Genomic DNA, 16,355 nt, shown 5'->3' with positions numbered 1-16,355 from the left:
ATAACCATGTCACATCAGAAATGCAGCTGTTACCGGCAAAGGGCAAATTGAGTGCTGCTCCCAACATGCATGACCACACCTGGTTTTATCTACTGGTTCTTGCCTGTTCTGCTGCAACCATCACATCACATGGGAAAACCTTGAATGAGACAGTATGAAGGGGCTAATGTGCATACTTGGTCATTGCTGTATTTTTGTGGCTAACATAGGCAGAGCTATAGATCTAATTTCTCTTGCATTGCTCAAGGCTGACACCCACTACTTGGGTAAGCAGCATGTTCATTAGTACCTCTCATAGAAACTAACGAGTAAGAATATAACTAGAGCTCTATTGGATCAGACCAAAGGCCTATCTAGTCCAGCATCTCCCCCCCCCATATTAGCCAACCAGAAGTCTATGAGAAGGCCACCAGCACAAGAACACCATTGTTCTCTGTATTCAGAGGCACACTGCCTCAGGTCCTGTAGGTAACTGGGAAATATTGGTGTAATAGTTTAGAACAGGACTTTTAACCAGTGGTGCTTCACAGTATATCAGGTGGTATAAGCAGTACTGCATGAAAAGCACAAGAAGAGAAGAAGAAGAGGTTGGATTTGATATCCCACTTTATCACTACCCGAAGGAGTCTCAAAGCGGCTAACATTCTCCTTTCCCTTCCTCCCCCACAACAAACACTCTGTGAGGTGAGTGGGGCTGAGAGACTTCAGAGAAGTGTGACTAGCCTAAGGTCACCCAGCAGCTGCATGTGGAGGAGCGGGGACGCGAACCTGGTTCCCCAGATTACTAGTCTACCGCTCTTAACAACTACACCACACTGTCTCTCAAGGTTAGAATGATGGAATAAGATTGGAGAAGGGCCATAGTTCAGGGGTAGAACACATGCTTTAAAAACAGAAGGTCCAAGGTTCAATCCCTTGTGTTTCCAGATAGGATTGGGGAAATACTTCTTTCTGAATTCCCAGAGAGCCAGTATCAGCCAGTGTAGACAACACTGAGCTAGCTGATCTCTATGTTCCCATGAGAGACCCAGATTCAAATCCTTGCTCAGCCAAGAATCTTCCCGGATGACCTTGAGCAAATCAGTCTCTCATACACCACAGGGTTATTGTGTGAATAATAGGGATAGGTATCGTCTTGAGCTTCTTGGAAAAAAGGCAGGACAAAAAAATGTGTTTATTTTTTAAAAAGGTTTGTGCACAAAGAAGTATTTCCTATTTTAATTAATATATGTAAAATGATAAGGGGCCAAAGCTATGCTGCACCAAATCAAGAAAGTGGGTTTCTTATAAAAAAAAATTATATGGGGAAGAAAGTGGGTTGCAGGTGGGATATTTGAAATGTTTCTTCATTCTGCGCCATCTTTCTGGTTCCCTGTCTTTGGACATGGTAAAGACTGGTACTTTTTTTTTCTTAGATGACTGGATAAAGGAGGGTGTGACCAATGCAAGAAAAATGGAAGAGGTGTTGGAAATGTGTGGTTTATTAAACCCCACATGTTCTGAGTGAAGACTCTCTGGTTACAAATGCACTATAACTTTAAAGCAGTTTAAAGCACATTTGAAGCAGGTTTCAACCTCCTCAAAGAATTCTGGGCACTGTAGTTTGCCCCTCAGAGAGTTACCATTCCCAGCAATCCTTAACAGACTCTCTGAGGGGCAAACTACAATGCCCAGAATTCTTTGAGGGGGGAAATGAGTTTTGAATGTGCTTTAGAGGTATAGTGTGGATGCAGTCTTTGTTAGGGGCAGGACCCCTTGCCTTATACCAGTACAGTGGTACCTCGGGTTAAGTACTTAATTCGTTCTGGAGGTCTGTTCTTAACCTGAAACTGTTCTTAACCTGAAGCACCACTTTAGCTAATGGGGCCTCCTGTTCTCATCCTGAAGGAAAGTTCTTAACCTGAGGTAATATTTCTGGGTTAGCGGAGTCTGTAACCTGAAGCGTATGTAACCCGAGGTACCACTGTACAGCAAAGCAGGCCTGCAACCTACAGCCATTCATTATGGAGGCAGGAAAGAGCCTAGCTTAAGGCAGAACATGGAAGGTGCCTCCTAATAAAGTCTCTCAGCTGAAACGTTCTTCAAAGAATCTCCCTCCTAGGGGTCAGAAAGGAAAGCACCCCCAATGCTTTTGCTCACTGGATGGAGAGACTAGGGGGAATGTAGTGAATTAGTCCCAGCACCTTTGAGTCTTTGTCAGGGCACTCATTTACAGTACTTACTTACTTACTTACTTACTTACTTACTTACGCATAGTAAAGGTTTGGTCTAGGACAGAAAAGCAAAGCTTAAACTGTGGAAGGGAAACCAAATTAGGTACAGTGAACATGGCTGCATTTGCCTTGCTGACATCTGGACAGGGAGGCAAAATTGTAGCAGAGGCGGGAGGAGGGAGGGGTCCTCATTGCCACAGTATTTATCCTCCACAAGGCTCTCCTATGATCAGCACATACCCAAGCTCTTTCAGAGTCTTATTACATGTCGAAAAAGCAAAACTAAAGGGGAACAGATATTCTGCCCAAAAAGCTCTTGGGGGAGGGGGCTAACCTTACATGCTAAAATAAAACGAAAACACACATATATATGCGGTACTTTAAACTATCCAAACGGTGCAAATGAACTACAGACAAATATTAACAATTGTACAATTATTGCCGCGTTTCTCTACTGTAAACATTCATTTCAGTGAGAGAGTAAAGCATGGTCTCAAGTCACTTCCACTGAGATATACTGTAGTTGAAAGGGATCTGCATGGATTGTGTCAAACATAAACAGGGCCCAATCCAGTTGGCCCCTTCTGCATAGGGTTCAATGCACACAATTGTTCCCATAAGTGTAGCACTTCATTCACAAAAGAGCTACCTTTAGGGCAAGGGGTGGGTGGGTGGCATCCAATTCCTGAGCTGTGTGCAGGAGGAGGTGGCAGTGGCAGGTGGCTTGTTCTGGGTGGCTTGTGTTTCAAGTCTTTGATTGTACACCCCTAATTCTATTTTAGGAATTTTACGTCCCTAGATTAAAAGTAACGGATATAGAACCAATCCATTTCACACATAAATAAGCTTGATGAATTCACACAATAAGATCGTGGAAGCTGAATACACACTCTATCTATGTCCCAAAGAAAGAAATTCCATTATACATCTCAGGGAGAAGAAAAATAATATTATAAAGTTATATTATAAACTAAAAAATGTTTTTTGATTTTCTAAGAAACAGAAAGTAAGTAAATTCTGTCATTGCCTGGAAAGTAGTTTTTCCTAATGAAACATCTAAGCAGTCAACTGACAAAATCTTCCCAGCAAAGTCTGAAAATATACAGTGTAAAACTCTCTTTTTGCTTTGTAGACATTTCACATGATATGGTGCAGGGGTCACAGCTGAGCTAGAGGTGTATTTCTAACAGCAGCCATTTTATTCCTGTCCTGCACTGACACTGATCAGCTACCCCAGAACTGTATTCATGAAGCAGGACCCTGGATAGCATCTAGTTAGTTTCTTTCCTCTGATGGCCTGTCATTCTGTCAGTCCTGACCTTCAGGCTGTCCTGCACCATCTGAATCACATTCTCTCTGCACTTTCTCGCTGACTGCAAGCTACTGTTGTCTCACTGTCTGACCTTACACAAACACAATACAAACAGACAACCCACCTCAGCTCCATCACTGTCTATCGCTTACATGGGAGATTGATAGCCACACAGAATTCTCTCTCTTCGACCTTCATTACTAGAGTGGCATATTCTGACTGACAGCCAACCTCATTTCTCAGAAAGCTAAACTGCCAGTTGTTGGTGGTGTGAGCTTTCTCCCCTTTATTTCTTTCAAAAATCGCCTTCAATAAGCAAATGGATTTACTCACAAGTCTAACATGAGGCATGTTAAAGACATCTGCTCTTAGCCAGAGAAAACATGTTTTAAACATTGAAAAACAGAGAGAGCAGGATGGAGAGAAACATCTATAAAATAGTAATTAAGACCACAGTTTTACACACTCTTACCTGGGATTAGTAAGCCATACTGAACTCAATGTGGCTTACTTCTGAATAGACATGCATAGGATTGCATGGTAAGACATGAAAGGTTTGCGATTTCTCTCTGTCCAAAACTACAAGTGGAAATCAAGTGCCAATCTGTAAACCCTAAGAATAGCCATGCTGGACTATCACTGCCCAGCTCTGTCTTCTGCTAAAAAGGATGTTCTGGCCCCACAGGGTTCAGTTATTTAGTGATAGCAAACCTCTCTATAGTATTAGTATTAAATAGAAGGAATAATAATGCTGCTCCTTTAAGAAAAGGTAGTACCTTTCCCCTTTCCAGACCTCAAGGCAGACTGGGAAATGAAGGCACAGTAATTTTCTAGTTTCTATTGGCTCTGCCCAAAATGGGAAAAACCTCCCTCTCCTTTGCAACCTGGTTCAGTTTAGTTCTTGAAAGCCGAGGAAGAGGGGTAAACTCACTTGTTCTTACAGAACTCCATAGAGAACTTCCTAACCACATTCATTCAAAGCCAAAGAAAAGCCTACTGGAATGAGAGTAAATATCTCCACATGTGCCTTGTGAACTTCAATAAAATGCATGTTTGAGAGCTTTGTGGAGTTTTGTTTATACTATCCTGATTGAGAGAAGTCTCAGGGCGGAACAAAGGAAGAAGGAAGAAGCCATTGTGATGTATTTGCCTACTTTAGAATTTGTCTGAGTGATCCTTTAACTTGCAGTGCTAATAGACTGAACTAGCATTTCAAATATCACTTCAAGATCCACAGATGGTACAATAGTTAAGCAATGATTACACACACCCTCATTGTAGCTACAGGTTTCATCAACAGATACAAAAGTTGCTTTTATCAGCTGATTATACAGATTTCCAGTCATGCCTCCGTCAACCATAATCCACACAGCTCAGACTGAACCTTAAGTGTGTAAGTAATCAATACTCCAAAAGCTCTAAAAATTAAAAACCCACCTCCTGCATAATTTAGCACAGGTAACTCACTGCCCCAAGTCTTGTGGAAATGTATGAATGAAGCTGTAATTCACACTGCACACCTGAAAATTTCCTCAGGTGCTTTGGAAAACTTCAAGTTGCCTATTCTGAACCATGTTACCCATCATTTCACCCCCCCCCCGGTCTTCTTGGTCCTTACAAACAACAAAAAGGTGAAGAGCTGAGAACCTCCTACTCATGGGATAGCTCTGTTTCGTGACTTCAAATCTAGGGATGTCCTTGAACTGGACTTTGAACAAGCTCTTTCTCAAGATCTCTGCATGGCCCACTCAAGTTTATATGCTACAGCCTGTATCTTCCTTATCCACCATGTTTCTCATGCTGTAAATTAGCCACTGGGTTAGATTGGTACTGGTGTACCAATAGAGCTTGGGACCAGCATACCAGAATAAAAGATCGTCTCACCCCTTAAAAACCCAACCAATCACTGTGTCCTACAGAAGAGGGTGTCTTCATCATGGGGCCTATTCTGTAGGAATTGGGCCTTTAGCGTCACAGTACCTGCCCTTTAGAACTGCCTCCTGTTACATAGGTGTCATCTCTATTACCTTTTCAGCACCTACTGAAGACCTTCCTTTTTCAAGAAGACTTTTAAGTGGAGATTTTCATCCCAGTCTGTATCTGCACTGGATTTGAAGTTGTTTTTATGTGGGTGTTTTATTGCAGATTTTTTTAAATTGATGTGTGTTTATTGTTAACTGCTTTGAGATGTTTTATGGGAAGTGATACCTAAATGAATGGATGGATGGATGAGTGACTGAGTGAGAAACCCTGTGTTAGTGATTGCATGTGTGCTCATGGAACAGCATTAATACATTTGTGGTTTCCTTTCCGTTTTCTTGCTCATATTTCTTGAGGTCCAAGCCAGTGTGCTCAGTGGCCGATACAAATTTCTGCAGCACAACCTTGTAAAACTGCCATTTCTTACCTTTTGGGCTCTGGAGCTGGCTGGGGTTTGGAATCTTTCCTCTTTTTGGACTCCTTTTTGGAATCCTTTTTTGGCTCTACTTCGACGGCTGGGGGATTATTTGCCACTGGCAGTATGGCACCAAGTATCTCTTCCATTTTTTGACTTTGGGACATGACAGGGATGGTTTTAAGTGAAAAGGTAAGGACAGCAGAAATGGAAAGAAAAGGAAAAGTAACAAAAGAAAGTGTAACAGAAGAAATGAAAGAAAACAAGCTAAAAGCAAATAATAGAAACAACAACAGTACACTAATAATAAATGCCAACAGCGAACAAAAGAAGCAAATGAAAGCCATAACCAAAAAGAAAATATGGAGAAGCAAACGCTGTTAGCCTGACAAGATGGATCAAATGAACTGTGACTTTAGTGGCAGCCTTATAATGTGAAATACCGGCAATGTGTATAATAATTCGTGATGATGTTTACCAGAGAGCTTACAAAAACACTTCATTATTTTATAACACTCTGCTATTCGGTAGCATATGCAGAGCAGAGTGTGATATCTCACTGTATAGAATGCAACTTCCAAAAACAAAACCATCAGTGCAACAATACTGTCGCTGTCTATAGAGAAAGGAAACTTATCTCAGCAACACTTTCAGGCGTAAAATCTACTGTTTAATCCTAAAAGGCTGGAGTGAGCTTGAAATGGCTGTGCAGCTATTGTGGCTGCCAAGTGGCAAAAGTGTTTTTGTGTTTTATTTTTAACTTTCCATAGATGTTCTGTCTGGTTCACTGTAGCAGGCTCAACTGACGGTCTGGCAAGGGAAGGTAACTGCGGACCTTATAGATTAGTAAAGCCCTGGTAGACTCTCATGTGTGGGTAATTCACCATTATATTGAGGGATATTCTTAGTTCTGTACTGCATGTTAGTGGAGCCAACAAGGCAGAAAGTAGCACCGGCCAAGGGAAAGCCTTGCTTAAGTTTTACAAAGGACCTGGAAAAAAGGCAGAAGGCTATTTATTACCACTCCTTCCCCACTTTTCCTTCTCCTTTCATGCTGTTAAAAATACCTGGAGGAAGGAATCTCAGTTATTTCATCTTTGCTCTCTCCCACCCAATACAGAGACTGCATGAAGATCCAAATGTATACATTTTTGTAAATAAACTCAAGTATATCTTGCAGCATCCTGATATATGGTTTAAAAGAGAGCTGGGGAACCTGCAGCCCAGCATACATTTGTTGGACTCCAACTCCCATCATCCTCAGCCAATATCTGGGGATGATGGGAGTTGTAGTCCAGCAACAGTTAGAAGGCCACAAATGTTCCCCATTCCAGACTTTAAAAAAAAATGTTGACTTGAAAGACGCTTCCCAAATAAAATAAGATATAATGGTTATTTACAATCAAGTCATCAGAAGTTATGATTAAGCTGCAAAGTGGCCAACGCTACATTAAAAAAACCAAAATCTGAATCTACATTTCAAGATATTCTTAACACATCGGTTTTGCATCTCAGTTACACAAGTTGAGTCTTAATAAGTACTTTATAGCAGAATCCAAAACTTTTGTTTGTTAGTATTTAGCTGTCTATTCTCATTCAGATGAAAATGAAACAGGGCAAATTCATCGTACCCAATGGCAGATACATTCTGCAGCATCACACTACCCTACTTCTCCCCTCCCTCAAACTGCGTCAAGCTATTTTCTTAAGTGAACAAAAAGCAACAGTCAACTGTTTGGCTCTGTCTACACTTGATTCTTTGCTGCCTTCCTTTTGCTAACAACAAGCAAGTCAGTTCTCCTGCCCAGTATGTTGTGTATCATATAATAAGAAGAACACAGCCACAGGGAAGGAGCCATTATGCAATAGTAGCCAAATAAATCTGTACTGGAGACTTGCGTCTGATGGAGACAAGCGTGTCCTCCACTTACCTGTTGCCATGGACATGCGATGCGCAAAAGGCAAAGCTGTAGTGAAGCAAGGTAGGGTCAATCATCGCTCCATTTTCTGCTCTCTCAAGCAAGTCGCTGAGGTAGCAGAGATGCCTGTGACAGCCTCTGACTCCGTTACGTGCGCAGTACTCATCTAGCACAAATACCTGGCCGGGACTGAACCAGCCCTGTTTGGAAATAAGAGAGAATTTATTTCAAACAAAGGCATTGGATCTGGAAATGTGATGCTCGGCAACAGTGACAACAACAAATGGAAACCTCTATAAAGAAAGTATTAGCAATGGAAATGAAATGCATTTGCAAACACACGAAGCTTGCATTATTGTAAGTAAGTAAATATAAATCCAATAACCCTCAGAAGTTGGCTGCAGAAACTTAATATCACAATGACAGAGTGTACATCTGATTCACCAAATTTCAGAAAGAAGAAGAATTTGCACAGCTTTTACTACTGATCACTTTGTTTATTACTTATTGGCTTGCTAAACACATGAACACACCCCAGCTGATAATCATCTTCTATTACTAGCATACAAACAAGTTTGTGGCTGATTGAAGCTGTGAGTCAGGTACCTGCAAATTGAATGAATCACCCACAAGTCACCCATTCAGAGGGACAATCCCCATTCTGATCGACATTAATATAAAGCAGCCAGCATGAGAGAAAACAACAGGAAGAATTAACAGCACAGTTCCAGAATGATACCAGAAGTCATAGCATAATGTAAAGGCTTTTCTAGTCCCACAACTGGTATTCTGATAACAGAGGTAAGGCAGCCATCATGACATTCATTAATTAGTGTGTTATGCTACCCATTTCAACAGGCACAACTTCTTTCAAAGAATCCTGGGAGCTCGAGCTTGTTAAGGGTGCTGAGAGTTGTTTGGTGATGCCCTGTTCCCCTCCCAGTTACAATTCCCATAGTTCATTGCGAAGAGGGATTGATTGTTAAATCATGCTGGGAACTGTAATTCTGGATGGGGAATCAGGGGTCTCCTATCAACTCTCAGCACCCTTAACAAACTACAGCCCCCAGAATTCTTTGGGGGAAGCCACAACTGGTTAAAATGGGATCAGAGTGCTTTAAATGTATGGGGTGAAGGGAATTCTGCAGTCACCAAACCCAGCCCTTTGAACCTATGCTTCATTCCATGCAGGTGTGTGCACACAGAATTGGGACTGCATCTCCGGCTCCATCAGGGATCTCCATGTGCCCGAGGACCTGTTCCAACAAGGGCCTGTAGGCATACATGCCCAGGTGCATGGGCTCTGGTTGTGTGATTTGTACCCCTGTAAGAATGGAACGTAGGGCTCATGTGCACAGAACCAGTGCATGTCACGAGATACATGTCTAGACTTTGTATGGATGGCATCTGGAACACATGGAGGTTAGAGTAGGGATAGCAGTTGTGATCCCAATTGTCACCTCTGTGCACAAAAATGAAATGTTTGCCAAGAGCTAAGGCTCCTCTAGTAAAAGAAAGGAAGAAAAGTCTACCAGATGCTATGGGCTAACTATGCCAGTGTGGTGTAGTGGTTAAGAGCAGTGGACTTGTAATCTGGTGAACCAGGTTCGCTTCCCCACTCCTCCACATGCAGCTGATGAGTGACTTTGGGCTAGTCACACTTCTCTGAAGTCTCTCAGCCTCACTCACCTCACAGAGTGTTTGTTGTGGGGGAGGAAGGGAAAGGAGATTGTGAGCTGCTTTGAAAGGCGGGATATCAAGTCCAAACTCTTCTTCTTCTATGCAAATATATGCTTACAACATATAAGCTTACAAATTACATACATAATTTTATTTGTATGGTGCCTTCCACAGTTCAAACCATGCTCAAGGTGGCTTACAACATGAACAAATACATAACTACAACATCACAAAGGTAGTCATAAACAAGATTTTTTAATTAAAAAAATACACAACCAAACAGTACAACTTCCACATAAATCACAACAAGATCTGAAATAAAGATAGAAAAAACCAACATTCACACCCCTTCCAGCAAAACATGCCAGCCCAAGAATCTGTTCAGCAACCTCAATTTTTGTAGCTGGAGTCAATCAGGACTTTGCCTTCCCAGGCCAGGTGGAAAAATGGTCTGCAGGAAAGGAAGCAGGTCTTTTAGGACTCACAATCAAGGTGGTTTATAAGGCTCAAGCTGTATAAGAGTTTTATAGGTCAATACTAAGATCTTGGGATTGTGAATGGAATTTGATTAGAAGCCAGTTTATATTCAGGTGTAATGAAAGTAAAGCAAAATTATATTCCCGGAGGACCATCATGTTTGCCTCGAGTTGCTTTCTCAGAACAGTCTACAGGGCCACTGCTCATGATAAGAAGTGTTATAATAGTGAAGTTTCAAGGTTGCAGAGGCATGAATTAATAGGGAAGCAACTTTGTAAATCTATCCCAGCATGCTAGAGCACGATACCATTGTTTTACGGCGGGAGAACGTGCATTATGGTGACAGCGATGATGGCTTCTCAGGTAGACTGTCTCTCACCTAATTTGAAATTCTGTTAAGTATGATAACCAAGGCATTTTTCAAAAAAAATAAATTCAAATCTTCAGTATCGATAGGGATGCTGAACAATTGATAAGATGTGCGTATATCGTGCTTCAAAACTGCAGAATCTTTCATCTTTTAATTGAAAAGTTCCTGCAGGGAGTAGATCAATGCCCTGCCCCTTCAGGCAACTTGTTTGCCACCCCATCTGCCACCCCAAATGCTACGTCTTTGAAATGACGCTGCTGTGAAAAGATTAAAATATATTTTCTACCACTCGGATGACACCAAATCTTTTCTGGATGCCAAAATAGCTACTGTTGAGGAGAGTTGAAGAAATATCAATTAAGAAACTCCGTCGAAGGGATTTGCTTATCCTTGTTGGGCCAACTCCAGAACAGATTGAAAAAGGGATGAAAATAATGAGGGGCAGAATCAAAGGCATGGGGAGGGGAGCAGATACAGTTCCTTTCATTACTCCAGTCGCCAGAAAGCGCATGTGTGAAAAAGAAGACGCTGATTGAGAATAACGCAGAAGGTGGCCTGTCATGAGAGTCCTCTGATGGCGGCTTCTTTTCTCTCTTCCCACTTCGAGAGAGCTACCGGGATTCTGCTTTTTAGTGGAGGGGGCTGAGACTAAAATATTTCCCATACTTTGTGTCTGTCTGGGGTGCGTGGGGCAGGGCGAAGGGAAAGCAAAATAAAAGGCACGCTGCTGATTTCTAGTGGGATTTAGACTTCCGGGGGGGGGGGAGGGAAAGAACACCCAAATCTACAGTTGGGCAATAGGTTTAATATCACAACATGTCACTAAACAAGCAGGGAGAGCGGCATGGGTGGTACGAATTCCGATTTGGTCTCGCCTGAGACCATTTCCCCCAAGCCACACCCACCTGCTCCTGTGCCACCAGGTGAGGGGCAGGTGGAGATGCGCTTGCCAGTGTATAATCAGAAGCCCTGAAGTGCATTCCTGATTGTGCATTGGCAAGGGAGGCTTGCCGAGCTGGTTACAGATCTAAATGGCTACAAGGCCATATAGGGGATTGCAGGGATGGGGTCAGTCAGCTTGGATAGCTCAGTGGGTTAGGGTGCGGTGCTGAAAATGCCAAGGTTTGCAAGTTTGATCCCCATATAGGGCAGCTTCACATTCTTGCACTGCAGGTGGTGGTGTGTGTGTGTGTGGACTGGATGGCCCTCAGGTTCCCTTCCAACTGTACAGTTCTGTGATTGTTGGATAGGGTAATAATAATAATAATAATAATAATAATAATAATAATAATTTTTATTTATACCCCGCCCTCCCCAGCCAAGACCGGGCTCAGGGCGGCTAACAACCAATAATAAAAACAAGTTGATTAAAACACAATTTAAAAAACAAGATTAAAATACAACATTAAAACATTAGGATGCAGCCTCTTCACAGGAGGAGAAAGGAAAAAGAAAGAGGGGGAGGGCCCTGCGGAAAGAAATCAGATCCCGCAGGGCCCTGGTCTCATGAGACAGAGCGTTCCACCAGGCTGGAGCCAGTGTTGAGAAGGCTCTGGCTCTGTTTGAGGCTAATCTAACTTCCTTAGGCTCCGGGACCTCTAGGGTGTTGCTATTTATGGACCTTAAGGTCCTCCGTGGGGCATAACAGGAGAGACGGTCCCGTAGGTACGAGGGTCCTAGGCTGTGTAGGTAATGTGTCATATTTGATATTTAGCTGCAGCCTCTAAGCAGCCCCTTAAAAAAAAAGGGAAAAAAGGAACAGGGGGTGGTTTCAGGCAGGTTGGCCGACCAGAACCACTTTGAAGATCTACCTTTCATTTTGCGCTCTTGCATTTGTGAATCTATTTTGCTCCTTAGTTCGGTTTCCTCCATGGCTTTTTGTCTACAGGCTCCTTTTTCTGAGCTTGCCAAACATTGCCTAGAATGCCTTCCCTGGTCGACCCTTGTCTCTGTGCCCTGGTTTTTCTAGTCCCAACTGCAGTTCATGATTTTTGGGGGGGCGGAATCATAACCCTAGATCTGCCGGGATGAGCGAGTTAGGATGTGGTTGATCTCCAGCTCAGGCAGTTTGTCTCCAACCCTGGCTCAGCTGAAGATGTGCTAGTTCAGCCAGTGCCCAATAAACCTTGGAAAATGGGTGTTCCAAAAGAGTGGTAGAGGAGGGGCTGGATAGTGAAATTTATGCTGGATCTTGACTCTGTTCAGCTCGGTTATGCGACTTGGCAACCCAGCGAAAGCTACACCAGCAAAAAGGGTGGTGTAAATCAAACTCTGTTTTAAAGGCTTGTTTTTTTGTTTCCCAGGCTTTGAATGAATTTGGATCTGGTGTAGCTTTTGCTGGTTTCTCATACTTGCAGTTCAGGAAAGTTTTTAATATGTGACATTTTAACATTTTAATGTATTTTTAATCTTTGTTGGAAGCCACTCAGAGTGGCTGGGGAAACCCAGCCAGATGGGCAGGGTACAAATAATAAATTATTATTATTATTATTATTATTATTATTATTATTACTACTACTACTACTACTACTACTACTACCACAGTTGCTTCCTTCCTTACTGCAATTTGTTTACTGGGGGAATCTTACCGTGTCACTGACACTTCCATGGGCTCTCTTATGGGATTTGCCATTTGAAACTGAACTATGCTTGCCATGGAAACTCTCCTAGAGTCGGTGTAACTTCAGCAGATGGTTGTTCTTCTCACTTCAGGTGTCCTTTGTTCCTTTATTCCATCTCCAGACCCAAATCAAGAAACTCACGCAGCACCTTCTAAACGCTCACTTTTTCGGCAGGGAACAAGGTGTCTGGAATACAACTGAGACTTAGCCTTTATGATTCTAGGGATCTATTTCCGTTTTGTTATAGCAACGTTGAAGTCCATTTTGCAACCAAATTTCTTGGATAAATGAAGGTTAAGGTGGTCATCTGTTGAGCATACCCCCCCCCATCTTCCCTGGAAATAAAAATGAAATTGTTTTAGAAAGGCCTGATGGTAATTTTCACCTTCGTGGGATTGCTATTTATTCTAAAATTATTCTTAAAAAAGAAGAAGAAGCCATGGCACTTATTTTTGTCCATAGAACTTGTCCTCTGATAAACTTGGCTTCTTTCTGGTGACTTTGGCTCCATTGTGGAATGATGCTCCTGCATTTTCCTTTTTTCATACAAGACTCAGCATGATAGCAGTTCACCGCTTTGTGAATGAACACTGAAGCACAGGGGAAAAAATGCATAAAAGCGCTGGCAGAAGATAACAGGAAAATGGTAGATGGGCTATGTGTTGGGACCACGACTATGTAACCATCTGAAGAAAATACTTGCCATCCTACCAGGTAACATTCTGCAATGTATTGGGAAGCTTTAGTCTAAAGTGGAGAACCTTATAAGGCAAAGGTGCAAACTCCACAAATGGTAACACCACTGCTATTCCCAGTTCAGGAATGGCGGAAAAGCCCAAAGCTGCAGATCTTATCAGTGGAGCCCGTGAACAGGGTGACTTGCCTTTCATGAATGGCTTCCCCTACTGTCAGGGACCATGCTGAGGAGGGCTGCACTGAGGAGGAATGGTAGGATCCCTCCCTCGCCCTGCTCTTGCATCTTCTCAGGATCAGGAGGACAGTATAGACTTGGGTTAGGGGCATAGTTCAGAAGGCAGAAGCTGGGAAATACTGGATGGGGAGCAGCTAGGAGAAGCAGCATTGGGAAAGAGAGAGTTAACAGATTCACAGTCTCTGGACAGCGTCCACCCCCCTTCTCCAAGGACACAGAGTGTTTAGAAAGTGTTAGAACAGAAAGCGCAGAGGGTACAAGCTCAGATTGCAAGACGTAAGAGTGACGTAGATTAATAGGGATGGAGGGGGGTGACCCTTAACTGGGAGCGCTGCCATTTCTAGTAGACGTGTTTGTTCTCTCGCTGTGATTATTAAAGATTATAACCGGTAAGACGTTCCTTTCGTTTGATCTTTTGTTTACTGCCGCGGGGGAGGAAGCCGATTCCCCGAAACCTGACAGTTATTGAGGAGGACAAAACAAAAAGGAAGAAAGATGTGGTGATAGGCAATTCGGGATGTGGACGGATCCATACAGTCCTCCTTTCTTTTTCTTTTTTTTACCTCAGTGAGTGTATAGGGGATAGGGAACATCAAGAGAGGTACGCAGAGGCCAGAACAAGAACTGTTGTGTAGAGGGGTGCCTTGTTTGCCGTCTTTGGGGACCTCTGGGTAGCTCACCAAACCTCTGTAGCCTGGAACTGGGTGTGTGGATTGCAGCTGGGCACTGAATGAGACACAGCTGTGGGAAGGCTGAGGAAGCCCTATATACCCATCAAAAGCAAACCTAGAGGAAGAGACTTGAATGGTGTCAGAAGGTTCCAGGAACCTTCTTTGCTGTGAATTTTTTTATTTTTTTGAGAGGAGGAGCTCTCGGTTTGTTTGGGTCTTGAGCGAGAGCCAGGAGGCTGAAAGAGGAGGTATGTCAGAAGGAGAAGGGATTGATATTAGTTCATTTATCAGTAAATGGCATTAATGGTTTCATTTTGAATTTTTGTAGCATTCATTTTAGTTTACAAAATGGCCTAAAATAAATAGTTTTTCTTAGAATAATATTTAAAATGGGAAATTAACAAATAATAATACTAAAAATTCTGAATTGAACAACTGACAAAAAATTCCCAGGCGCTATTGAAAGAGTATTCATATAACACCCTGAGACTAGGCCTTCCGGCATTTCCCATTGAATATTTAGATCACTGATGTTATTGATTTTTAAAAATACAGAATGTTTTGGAATCATCCAGTTTGACATTTTCAGAATCTCTGAATGCCACCATTTTTTGGGGGTGTGTGTATGTGTGTGTGTGTTTCAAAAGTCTTAGAACGTTTGAATGCAAATTTTCATTTTAGATATAAAGGAGAAAGTATGCTTATCTCTGCAGATTTTGGGTCCATTTCAAGAGTAGTAGAACAAAGCACGTTAAGTCACCACATGTCAAATCCGCAGAGCGGAAAGGCACCAATTGCAGTGTTAAAATATGGGAGTGAGTACCAGTGATGGACAGTAGAGGCATCTTCTAAAAGGCCATTTGCAGAGAGGGAGCCTATGGCTATGAAGACTGTGGCAGGCAGCTTCAGTAAATGGTGCCAACAACACCTCTGCTTCTTCCCCCAAATGCTTCTCCCTGCCAAGAAGTGTCGCCTCTGTCTTATCTGCGATGAGTCAATTTCTTTGTTTTCATACAAATCTCTGCCTCTGTGTGGAATCAAGCGAAGCTGTACAGCGGTGGCTCAAGAAAGAGCAAGGATGCTGTTTCTAGGGCATCTATCTGTCTATGAAACTGTCATAGAGCGAACAAGAATTGCCATAAGAACAACTGTAGAGGCACATTTTACAACAGAGAGGGAGGGGTACTGTACTCATTCTAAACTCAGAGAGACATGGCCCTCTGGTACGTTTGCTCGAGTTCCCTCGGGACGCCTCTGCATTGACTCATCTATGGCAGCGTTGAACTATGGGCTGATTCACAGATGTGCTCTCTCCTGAGCAGGGAAATTAGCAGTAAGTTGCATCCAATGCTAGCCCTACCCAGAGTAGACCCACTGAAGTTAACAGGCATGACTAACATAGGTTCATTAATTTCAGTGGGTCTGTTCTGAGCAGATCTTACCGGGAGGGAACCCAATTTTCTTTCTGCACAGCCTTACATGTTATCTTCAGGACCAGGCTTCCAGTCATGGCAGGATCACCTGTGAACCAGTTGGTATTTACATCTTATTTGCAACTTGAAAAAAATCTTAGTGAGTCAAGCTGTGTGAAGACCAGCAAATGGAGAACTTGGCTTGATATTGTTAGTATGGAATTGACACACACACACACACACACACACACACACACACACAGTCTCTCTCTCTCTCTCTCTCTCACACACACACACACCTTTAAAAAAATCCACATAAGTATAAATAAATGGGCTGTAAAGGCTTCACATATT

At 42.6% G+C, this 16,355-nt stretch overlaps 1 protein-coding gene across 13 annotated transcripts in view; it reads right to left on the bottom strand.

The window, feature by feature from the left end:
* The window catches only part of CADPS (calcium dependent secretion activator), a 334,379-nt gene that overhangs the window by 122,133 nt on the left and 195,891 nt on the right, over window positions 1–16,355 (bottom strand). For all 13 annotated transcript variants that reach the window (XM_079958109.1, XM_079958115.1, XM_079958104.1 and 10 more), the window contains exon 13: window positions 7,852–8,039. In XM_079958109.1, the coding sequence (XP_079814235.1) occupies window positions 7,852–8,039 (188 nt within the window). The remainder of the gene's footprint in view (window positions 1–7,851; window positions 8,040–16,355) is intronic.

The sequence above is a fragment of the Podarcis cretensis genome (assembly GCF_951804945.1).
Source record: "Podarcis cretensis genome assembly, chromosome: 2".
NCBI classification, from domain to species: domain Eukaryota; kingdom Metazoa; phylum Chordata; class Lepidosauria; order Squamata; family Lacertidae; genus Podarcis; species Podarcis cretensis.
This window is presented reverse-complemented; position numbering and strand designations above follow the sequence as displayed.